Genomic DNA, 12,205 nt, shown 5'->3' on the forward strand with positions numbered 1-12,205 from the left:
TTAATGAAAATGCAAGATCCACTTTCCTCAAGGATATATATTTAGGAATAATATAGGAACCTGTGATTTGATCAGTATAGGGACTACAAATGTGAGGAAACTCTCTCTACCAATACTGGCACTTTCTCTGCTATTTATAGTCTTAGAACACAGCCTAACCCTCTAAAAAATTAAATGTACTTCAGAAGAGACTCTTGAACCCAGTTCTTTCTGATTTGGAGATCAACTTTTTATCTACTACATTCTGCTTCTCTCATGAACATTATATAAGAAATAACAAATCATTTGAATGCATGATATGAAGTGCCAAAATACTTTTTAAAAGGCTGGTTTTCTCAAGAACTTCAATAGACTCTTATAATCTTCATATGCCCTTCAATTGGTTAGCAATCCTACTTTTCCCAAATAGTGAAAAAGCGAGGTTTTGACCAGCCTAGATCTAATTAAATATAAATTCTAAATGTGTAAATTTGTACAGGAGAGATTTTTCTATGTTTATTAATATCAAAATGAGTTTATTTTTGGCATTTCTTTTTCTTTAACTAACTCAGTGTCATGAACATCTACCCCAGATGTTTCAGTGGGTATAATTTCTAGCCGAGGCTATGTGACATGGAAATTGGAGTAGTAATTTGGTATCTAAATCTCACGGATGACCAGTTTCATTCCATGTGTTACAACAGTGAGTCATAAGTCACACACAACATTTATATTTCAGTACTTAGAAAACAATCTTGGAAAACAACACAGGGCATTAAAATGCAAGTGGAGAACGCGGGCTAAAGCTGCTAAGTTGGACATACCAAAGGGAATTAAATTTGCTTAATGTGAATTGCTGAACCATGAAAAAGCACTCAAACCTAAGAATTTCCTTTTATTATCTTATTAGCCCTTCTCTGTTTGTCTCAATTGATTTTAATAGTTCATGTATCAAATAAATTAACTTTCAACTACATTATTTGGAAGCTGGTAATATAATTTTGACAAACAGTCTCCAAGATTAACATTAACATTTTTTTCCCCTGAGGGAAAAGAAATAGAAAACCTAGGTTTTACTGCTCTACATCTGACCACAGCTGAAGTTCAGAGAAGACCTTATTCTCCCACCTATATTTGAGCTCTTCTGAAAGATCGCTCCTGCCAATCTTCCGAAGATGACGTGATAGGAGCCGTTGTTTATCCACAGACGTTGGGAGGGTTTTCTTCCAGAAGGAAAGAAATTCATAGATCTGCTCAGTTAGGTTATCAGGATTCTTCAGTTTGACAAGTTGAATGGTGCTTCGCCGGAGAGGGAGGGATTCGGCAAGGGATGCTGCATTTTCTTCCGATAGTTCTTCAGCCAACCAGTACAGCAGGTTTTCCCAAAGGGCTTCTGTGAGGCCGACATTTAACACTCATTATCGTTATCAGAGATCAAACGGATACCTATTCCTAAGTGACATGTTTATCTGGTTTTCCGTATCTCTGTAGTGAAAGTGCAGGCTGTGACTGAAAAGCCTGAGGAAGATTTAATTCAACCCAGGAGACAGTTGTTTGTAATATTTCAGCAACTGCTCAAGGGTGTCTGATTCACTGCAACTGCCAGATTTCATCTGTTCGTGGTAGCATATATTAAGGGATCTTTTATGCTTTAAAAAAAAAAAATTCTCTTCCCGTGTTGAATTTTACTTATGTACTAACCATACTATACCTTCCAGTCTCCAATTTCCAGGCAACATCTAGTCTCCCAATCTGATGTTAAAGAGAGATTATAGATTTAATAGTAGCACTGAGAGTTGGAGACTAGAACTGGAATGATCCATCTGGCCATTTGATACTGATTCAGAATGAAAGACAGAAAAATTCTGTTACCTTTTAGGGTAGCAGTTGGGAACAGGCATATATATGGAGCAACTCATACAGTGAAAATACATTAAAACTTGAATTTTTATATAGAAAAATTCCTGTTTATGTTTGCCTTGGAATAATTTATATCTATGACTATTTAGGATACAGAAAGAGCCAAAGTGGTGGAGTATAAACAGTTCTGGACATGGAATCAAGAGGCCTCATTACTGGGCTTGGAGTCGGGAAAAGTTGGGTTCCAATCTGATCCCCTACACTTATGATGTGATGCTGTGTGACAAGCCACATCATCGTTATATCTCTTATAATTGGCTTTCATGAGAAAGGTTCCATGTCAGGAATTTTCTGTGTTGACAAAATCATCAGTACTTTAGATAGACTCCTTGTTCTAGGAACCATTCTTCCAGGTACTATCCTCTTTTTTTTTTTTTTTTAACCCTTATCTTCCATCTTGGAGTCAATACTGTGTATTGGCTCCATGGCAGAAGAGTGATAAGGGTAGGCAATGGGGGTCAAGTGACTTGCCCAGGGTCACACAGCTGGGAAGTGTCTGAGGTGAGATTTGAACCTAGGACCTCCCGTCTCCAGGCCTGACTCTCAATCCACTGAGCTACCCAGCTGCCCCCTACTATCCTCTTTTAAAACAGCTCCTGAGAACTTCATCTCTAAGATAATTAAAAATATGTAAATGGCAGGGAAGAGGGAATATTGCATGGTGGTAGACGGGCTGGCCATGGAGTCAGCAAGACTTGTTTTCATCATATTAGCTGTTTGATGGAACAAATTACTTAATCTCTCAGTGATCCCAGGAAGGTCTCTCAGATTGAATAAATCACCAAGCTGCATCACTGGCAAATTTCTATGCTGGAAATTATCCTCTATCAATAAAACCACATGTCAAAAGTGAATGAATGAGACCAATACATTGTGGTAAAATAGAATGTAATGGACCTCTGTACTGGCAGCACTGCAATGACCCAGGACAGTTCTGAGGGATTTATGGAAAAGATGCTACCCACATTCAGAGGAAGAACTACAGGAGAGGAAACACAGAAGAAAAACAACTGCTTGAACACATGGGTTGAGGAAGACATGATTGGGGATGTAGACCCAAAACTACCACACCAATGCAACTATCAACAATTTGGAAATAAATCTTGATCAATGACATGTGTTAAAACCAGGGGAAATACACATCAGCCATGGGAGGAGGGGGAGAAGAGCTCAGGGAGTGAAGGGGAAAGTAAGAGCATGAATTATGTAACCATGTTAACTTTTCTAAAAAATAAATATTAATAAATGTTTTAAAAAAGTGAATAAATGTTATAGCTATGAGACCCTGGGCAAGTCATTTGATTTCTCTTGGCCTCATTTTTCTCATGTGTAAAAAGGAGAAGTGGTACTTAGACAACCTGCCTCATCGGATTTGTTGCTGTTGTTATTGTTAGAACCAAGGATGTGCTATAATAAAACCATCCCATGAAAACAAAAATCCTGGGGGCAGTGGGGTGGCTAAGAGAGAGGTCTCAGGTTCAAATCTAGCTTCAGATACTTCCTAGCTGTGTGACCCTGGACAAATCACTTAACCCCCATTGCCTAGTCCTTACTGTTCTTCTGCCTTGGAACCAATACTTAGTATTCATTCTAAGGCAGAAAGTACTGGGTTTTAAAAAAGGAAAAGAAAAAACAAAATAATTTTTTTACCTAGAGTTTTTTGGGAATCCAATTGATATATGTGAATTACTAAATAACAAGTCCTTTTACTAACAAAATAGGTTTGATTCAGAGATGAAGTAGAAAAATGTTCCTTATTCTACTCTTGTATCTGTAATTGTTATTTGATTGCCTCTAACATAGCTATGACTAAGCAGTAAATAAGTTGTATAGTATTATTTCACATTAAGACACGTGCATTTTAAAGTTACTGACCTCATCTATGTGTGATAATTATTAGAATCTAATATTTAAAACCTACCCATCAGCACTCAAGTACAAACTGCAATTGTTTGTTTACTAGAATCAGCAATCAGTTCTATGAGTTAGCCAATGTATGCAATGATCAACATTTCTGGTAGTTTTTAATACCACTTTAATTTCTTCTGCATAGAACTATCACTAGGGGAATATTTTTAAAATGTTATTCCATATTCCATTTGTGCATGTATTTCCTAAAGGATAATACATTTATTATGCTGATGAAACAACATTATTCTTACAGCACCCTTGAGTGAAAAGCAATTTTTGCAATCAACTCCTTTACATTTTTAATTGCAAAACTATTTTTCTATTAATTTTTTTCAGAAAGAGACACTTACTCATAAGAAAATGTTGGGAAGGTGAAATGCAACCTGGTAGAATAGTTACCTACCTGAAGGATCTGTGGATGTTCGTTTAGTGCTCTGTGGATGGTTGATTAATTTTTCATGCTATTAAATGAAAAGGAAGAGAGATATAGGAGAAATAAATCCTTATTTCAATTTGTAGACAAAATCTACATAAATAACTTATGCAAGTCAAAAACCTGTTTGAAAATAGAAGATCTACAATGCATGGTGTGCAAAATTACATTGTACATTGGAGTCTGGGTGTGCTCAGCAATTGTTTCTTCCAAGTCTGGAGGTAAAATCAATGTCTCTGAATGCTGATCCAAATCTTTCAGCAAATTCAGCTCAAAGAATACGCATTAATGTCATTTTTATAATCCATACAAATCACTGAGCAGCATTCACACTAACTGAACAAATAAGATTGAAGCCTTTTAAGATGACTCTCCAAGGTCTAAAGTAATAGCTTGTGGAATGGTTAGTGCTTTACAGTTACAAAATACTTTTGCATATATTATCTCATTCAAACTACTTGTCAAGCTTGTAATGTAGGCACTGTAAAGGTTTATTCATTCTACTTGGCAGAAAAAGGAAACTGAGGTTCAAAGAGATTGGGTCTTTCTTGCCCAAAGTCACCCAACTATTTAGTTAATGATGGAGGCAGAATGTGGACCCAGGTTTTTTGACTATAAGAACATGTCTCGGTGATGGAGCCAAGGTGGGAGTAGAGAAAACGCTCCGCTTAGTTTTCTCAATATTCCTCTCAAAACAACTTTAAAATAATGTCTCAGATCAAATTCTAGAGTGCAAGTGCCAATAAAAGATCAGAGGAAGACATTTTTCCACCCCAAGACAATATACAAAATGAGAAAGATCTGTGATACAGAGGAAGAGTATGAGCCAGAGCCCCTGTGAATGGCACAGGAATGATGGGACTAGGCTGTAGAGAAAGAAGCAGTAGCAGCCTATGGAGTTCTTGAGCTGCAGACAGAAAGGGCATCTGGCAACTGGTCAGCAAGAGATTACTCAAGACCCCTGTGCTAGCACTGGGCATGGCCCCATTGCCTATACCCACTTCTGGGTCACAGTTCAAGGGCAGAAAGTGGAACTTCCAGTAAAAGGAAGCAGGAGCCCTGAAGGACAACTCTTCAGCAACTCCATTGCCAATAAACCTCCTCCTTGCCTCCCCACACCCTAATCCTTCTGTGATTCAGACAGTGACTCGAGACAATTCCAACAGACTTATGATGAAAAATGTTATCTACCTCCAGAGAGAGGACTGATGAATTCTGAAAACAGAATGAAGTATATTTTTTCTTTTCTTTATTTTTATTGTTTTCTTTTGTTTGTGTTTTATTTTGCAATATGGCTAATATAAAAATGTTTTGCATGACTTCATATGTATAAGAAATATCAAGTTGTTTATCTTCTCAAGGAGGTGATAAGGCAGGAGGAAAAAAGATAATTTGAAATTCACATTTTAAAAAATATATATATTGTTATAAGTTAAATGTAATTGGGAAATATTTTAAAAAATAAAAATATTTCAAAAATAATGAAAATCTTTCTATTGTAGTAAGCTTATATATGAGTGAACAAAGATTGTACTCATTCTGGGGTAAATATCAGCAACCCACAAAAATGAAAAAGAGTCATCATATCCAAAATTATCCCTTTTCAAACATGTTTAAAAATTCAAACTTTTTGTACTAAAGTGTAGAGGAAAGAGGGCTGGGCTGTTTACATAGGAGATGTGACTCCTGGTCTTCATTATGTCACTGATTTACTCTGCATCTTTGGTCACCCAAGTCAGTTGATTAGCAAGCATTTTCCTATATGCTAAAAAAAAAAACAAAAAAAAAACACTATGTTATGGACCAGTGACACAAGTAACTTTTGTCTTTGAGGTGCTTATAGTCTAACTAGGAAAGACAATTCACACATATATAGGCAGGGGTTTTATGGAACTACCTCACACTGGCTCCTAACTGGCTATTGTTAAATTTTCAGTGTGAGCATTTATACCTTAGAAAAACACTGTATAATTTTCCAAATGAAATCCAGCTCTTCTTCATGGTCATTTCTGGGATCATCCTATTGTTCATCTTTAGTGCCTGCCCAACACATTGATATTGATGAACTAAATAAATGGGTTTCCATAGAACTGTACATCATAGTTTGTAAAATAGCCATTTTTCATTCATTTGTTTTCTTTGATAATATTTTAGGCTGATTGATTTTAATAATAATATTTTATTTATCCTAAATTACATGTAAAAACAATTTTTCATGATTCTTTTTTTTAAAATTTTGGATTCCAAATTCTTTCCCTCTTTCCAACCCACCCTCCTCCTTTCCCTCCAATATGATATAGATTTTACATGTACCATCATGTAAAATATTTTTCCATATTAGTCATTTTATGCAGGAGATCTCAAAGAAAAAGAAAAAGAAGAAAGAAAATAAAATAAAGTATGCTTTTTGGTCTACATTCAGACTTTATCAGTTCTTTCTATGATAGCAGATAGGATTTTTCATCTTTGAAATTGTCTTTTGAGTGGCCATGAATTTCACTGAGGAATATCCATAGTATTCTAGAGCTCACTTCTATAAGGCCAGTGTCATATATAAACACAGAAAAAGTCACATAGAAATGTCTTCAATTTGGACCATTTACAAGATATAGCAGTAAGCCATTTGTGCTGCCTAAAGCTATTGATAATCAGAAAATTGCTGAACAAAGTTACCACTGGTCTTATCTATTTGAGAAGTATCATGGTATATTGGAAAAAACATTGAACAGAGTCACAGATGAGCCAAGTCCTTGCCTTGCTCTGCAACTTACTACCTATGCAACTTTGGACAAGTGATATCACCTCTCTGGGTTTCAGATTTTTCATGAGGTCAGTCAATAAACATTTAAGTGCTTAAGTATTGGGGGTTTGATCTGAGTTTAACACTTCCATTGGCAGAAGAGATATTTTAGAGAATCAGGCCATTCTAGCCCGTCATATGCTTTTTAAAAAAAATTGTTTTTACAGAGGGGAAAATATAAACTCAGTAGTATCTATCTATTTTGATTAGTTGTATCACTGTGATGATTGGTCTGCTATAGAAAATCATTTCCTATAATCTGTTCTGTTCTCTTTTCATATTCTTATCAAGGAAGCTATAAATACATTTATAAATCATTATGATGGTGATTTTATAGAAATTAGATCTATGGGTTACTAGTACTAGGGAATAGTGAGGCTTTTCTCTGATTAAAATACAATACAGAAAATTATAGGGCTTATAGCTATCAAATACAAATAATAAAGGTAGAGATGTGGGCTAGATGGATGGAATAAATTGACCCCTACTTTTGCCTATCTTTTGCTCTGTTTCAAAATTATTTGCATGTTAATTTGAAGAGGATTTTGGAATTTCTAACCTAAATCAGCTAGATATCTGGACCAAAGCACTGTAATATCTGACCCAATATAAAGGTTTTAAAAAGAACTTAGTGTGAGGAAATTCTTTCCAAGCTTTGTTAGCCAAGTGGTGTGGTGGCGTATCCTTAGAAGAATGTTCTAGTCACTACACATTAGCCAACTGAAGCTTGGAGGGAGCCCAAAGATAGCATAAAGAGATGCTAGCTGGACCCTGGGGGCAGTGACCCATACCGAGCAGAAAATGTATACCCAGGTACAACCATAAACCCTTCAGAGTAGCAAATACTAGAATATCATGGCAAAACATGCCCAAAGGAGATGTCACATCCTAAAGTGAATAGTTCTCATGAGGCCAGCCCAGTAACATCACCAGAAGTCATTGGTGGTCCTGAAGCATCAAGAAGCATATCTAGTTTCCTTCTAATACATATCCCCTATAAATATGTACCTCCAAGTTGTGCTCTGAACTATGAATACACCTCATTCATCATTTCCCATCTACACCCATTCTTCCAAAGGATGGCATGTGTATTTGTGAGAGAATGCACCCCAAGCTTCATGTACTTTTTTACTCTCTCCACCACTCTTTTTTGTTTCATGTGCTATTATTCTTAATCTTTTCTCATTCTTCTGTAGCAGATCTTGTAAATAAGTTTATTTGACAAACTGGGGTCACGCTTAGCTGCTTCTTTCTTAGAATAGAGATCAAGTATTTGCAGATTGAGATGGTTTCTGGATTCTTTTGGCTGCTTTACTGCAAAGATTGCTTAACATTTTAAAAAAATTGTTGCCCATGTTGACAATCTGTGTTACCAAACTTCCTTTCTGGGGTATCAATAGTTTATTTTACTGTGTCACATGGGAATTTGGATACATTTATTCATTACCTGTCTCTCATCTTTATTCTTTTTTTTCTATTTTGACATGGGTTTTAATATTTGCCCTAACAAATTCTTACTGCTATTCTGACTGCAAAGAGTCTATTTAGAAATAACTCTCATATTAGTATTAGTATGTAATCTCTTCCTGACTCCTAAAACATAATCAGTTTTAGATTTGTAGTCATGTTCCCTGCTTGTCAGGTCCAGGCTCTTTAGACTTTCTTCTTTAAAAAAATTATTCAAGATCTTTGGCATGAGACTTTTGATTAGTTTCACGAATCTCTCACCTTTTTCGTCTCTTAATACTGAATCATGTTTTCTAAACATTATTTTGCCATCCTCCTGTTTTTCCTTCGTATTGAAATCAATTAGCTTCATTGACTTGGTGTAGAGGATTTTTATCAAGTTTCTCATAGAATTTCCCTGTAGTTATGTTCTACATAAGCTACAATTATCTTCAAAGCTCTCCTTATGTTTACTGTAAGCACTGTAAGGCAAAATTACTGAGACTCCTATGAAATGGTTTTGTTGCCTTTGGGCAAAAAATGAAACCAAATATTCTGACTTCTTTATTTTGTCTCTGAAGGAGAATCTGTGAATCATTCTTCTTTTCTGATTTCTTGATAATTATTTATGTTCTAGTGATTTTTGTACTTGAAATTTGAGGCCATCCTGTGAATCTCGTAGTTCAAAAATCAATTGGGTGGGGCAGCTGGGTAGCTCAGTGGATTGAGAGCCAGGCCTAGGGACAGGAGGTTCTAGGTTCAAATTTGGCCTCAGATATTTCCCAGCTGTGTGACCCTGGGCAAGTCACTTGACCCCCATTGTCTACCCTTACCACTCACATAGTATTGACTCCAAGACGGAAGGTAAGGGTTTAAAAAAAAATTAATTGGGTAATACGTAGATTATCTTTAATTGATGAATATTGAGGAGGAAATTAAGCAGTTCAAAAATATCCTCAACTATTTAGTTAAGATTTAGAAAAAAATATATCATGTGATTATGTAAGCCCTTAAAAATTATCCAGACTTACATGGCAGGGAAATCATTCATTTAATTTATCAGAGGGGGAAAAAGAAATGAAAACCAGTGAAAATAGTTATTCCAAAGAATTGTTTCAAATTCATGTACCTGTCTTTATTTTTGCTCCACTAAATAGGCTGTGCCAGCAAAGTTATTTGGCTTTGAGAGAAAACAATTGTATCTGAGCAATTTCATTATTTACTTAGAAATAACATGTCAGAAGTTCAGTTGAAAAATAGGGAAGTTCATTGTTTAGCTAGCATTACTTGAAAGCAGAACTAGGGTCAACTGATTGCTTACATAAATCTCCAAGCTATGAACTATTGTGAAACAGAACCAGATAGATAGATCACTCAGCCATGAAGCAGGTGAGATTTTCAGAGCAGACGTTTATAGCTGAATTGTAGGCAGCCACAAACAGTAAATGCAATTCATATATTCTTAAAGGCACACAAAATGTCCCAAAATAACTTCCCACATGCAATGCAGAGATGTAACCAGGGCAAGGAAACTGATACTTTTCCCAAGGGCACAAAAATTATAGGATACTGACAACACTTTTACATCTTCAGCAGTATAACTAAGCTTAGTACCTAGTTAGCAATAACTACTTAAAATAGGAAGTGAACAGATGGTATACCACTTCCCCAAATAATTTCACTATTAATGAATTCTTCTCTGGCCCTAACCTATTCCCTCCTAATACATGTGTCAACCCTAAGTGGTCTCATGATGTCCTATATTTGTTGAATTTCTCCAGTCCACCCCCAAACCCTCCCCAAATGAATTTGTCTTTAAATTTGACTTCTTTAATGATTTGTGGTGCTCTACCTGGGCAATAAAATTGTTGCTTAAACTCTATCCTCACTTCATAATTTTTATTTCAGAATCTATAATTGAAGAGTCATTTCCTTTCCCCTAATTACCTATACACACACACATATATATGTATATACATATATACATATATATAGCTAGAAAAAAATAATTAAATTATCAGTAATTTACAATAATATTGTATCAAATTTACTGGATCCTTACATACCCACTGCTTCTAATAAAAAGGAAGTTGGGGAAACATGAATACCCTGAAATGGGCAAAAAGAAAAATTATTAGTTTCCTTCTCCCTAAAGCCTTGATTGATCCCCCAAGTTACCACTGTTGTCAGCTCCTTAAGGGATGAGCACACATCATTATGGCAGTCTACAAAAAACCTCCTTCCAAACTGTGTACGACTCATAATAATTTCTTTTCAGGTCTATCTATTAAACCTGTTCTAAATCCATTGAATTTTTCTATTCTAGCCTAATACACATCTATACTTTTTTCTATAATAACAGCATTAGATCTTATTTAATGCTTGGCTGCAATCTAGATAAACTATATCAACAGAATTCATTTGATGGAGTACATTAGTTACCTTATCAAAAAGGAAACAGAGTTAGTCTGACAGGACATATTCTTGAGGAAGGCATCCCGGATTATTGTGATCACTACATTCACTCTATAATGGTGAATATTCTACAATTTTCCCAGAAACTGCGGTTGAGCTCACTGACTCTTATTTTGCAGACATTACAAAGTTCTCTTCATTTTTTTAATAGTAGTAGAATATTTGTACTTCTTTGATCTTCCTCCATTTATCTTGAACCTAAACATGCCTAATTCTATTCTAAATAGAGTCTTCCAATGTTGTAGTGATATTCCATACATATTGATTCAATTTTCTGCATATGTACTTTAAAAATCAAAGATGATCATGGCACGTAAGTGACAGTAGCTAAAGAGCCAGGCTTGGAATCAGGAAGACCTGAGTTCAAATCTTGATTCAGATACTTATTAATTGTATGATTCTAAGCAAGCCCCTCAAAACTCTGTTTGCCTCAGTTTCTTCAACTGTAAAATGAGGATAATAATAGCACCTGCCTCCAAAGTTTGTTGTGAGAATAAAATGAGGTAATATTTGTGAAGTACTAACCACATTGCTTGGCATGTAAATAGATGTTATACAAATTTTAATGATAATGACTCTGTTGATAATGATTATGACCATGAACTCCCTGACCACTCATCTCTCTAGCTATTACATTCCTGGTAGTTGTCATTTGAGGATTTCTTTATGGAGGTGATCTGTGAATTCTTCCAGTTTCTAATTTTATTTTCTTGTTCAAGGATATTTTGGGCAGTTTTCTTTGATAATTTTTTTTTTGTATTATAATGTCCAAGATTTTTTTCTTGATCATGGCTTTCAGGTAGTCCAGTAATTCTCAAAGTGTCTCTCCTGGATCTATTTTCCAGGCTACTTTTGTAACATCCATGATCTTAAGTGGGGTTAAAGCTGTCTCACATAATTCCACAGTGTCCCCCAGAATTCCAGGAGAGGGGGCAGTTGGGCCAGTTAGGAACCTGGATATAAAAAGCCAGGACACCCAACTTGCAAGGACACTTTGGATACTGCTTTTGGGGGTTTAAGGGAGGCTGGGAAAAAGTGTAGCATTGCCCAACTATCCTTGAATCCTTGAGGGCCTTCTCCCACAGCTGATTCAATTAACCCTTGAGATGCTGATAGCTTAAAGATTTGCCTCAGGCTTGAGTATAAGCTTTTGGTCTTACTCTGAACTTGATCAGGTCAGGAGCTCAACTAATTCTACCCTCAGGCTTGGGCTCATGTACTTCATCTAATCAGGCACTCAG

The 12,205-nt window shown here is 35.8% G+C and overlaps 1 protein-coding gene across 1 annotated transcript in view; it reads right to left on the reverse strand.

Moving 5' to 3' along the window:
- Positions 1 to 1,052: 1,052 nt before the first annotated feature.
- Positions 1,053 to 12,205, reverse strand: part of DTHD1 (death domain containing 1) — a 70,713-nt gene continuing 59,560 nt past the window's right edge. The window contains exons 8-10 of the mRNA XM_044681748.1: positions 4,412 to 4,497; positions 4,214 to 4,271; positions 1,053 to 1,372 (exon numbers count right to left, since the gene is read on the reverse strand). Coding sequence (XP_044537683.1) covers positions 1,053 to 1,372; positions 4,214 to 4,271; positions 4,412 to 4,497 — 464 coding nt within the window. The remainder of the gene's footprint in view (positions 1,373 to 4,213; positions 4,272 to 4,411; positions 4,498 to 12,205) is intronic.

This window comes from Gracilinanus agilis, chromosome 6 (genome assembly GCF_016433145.1).
Source record: "Gracilinanus agilis isolate LMUSP501 chromosome 6, AgileGrace, whole genome shotgun sequence".
NCBI lineage: Eukaryota > Metazoa > Chordata > Mammalia > Didelphimorphia > Didelphidae > Gracilinanus > Gracilinanus agilis.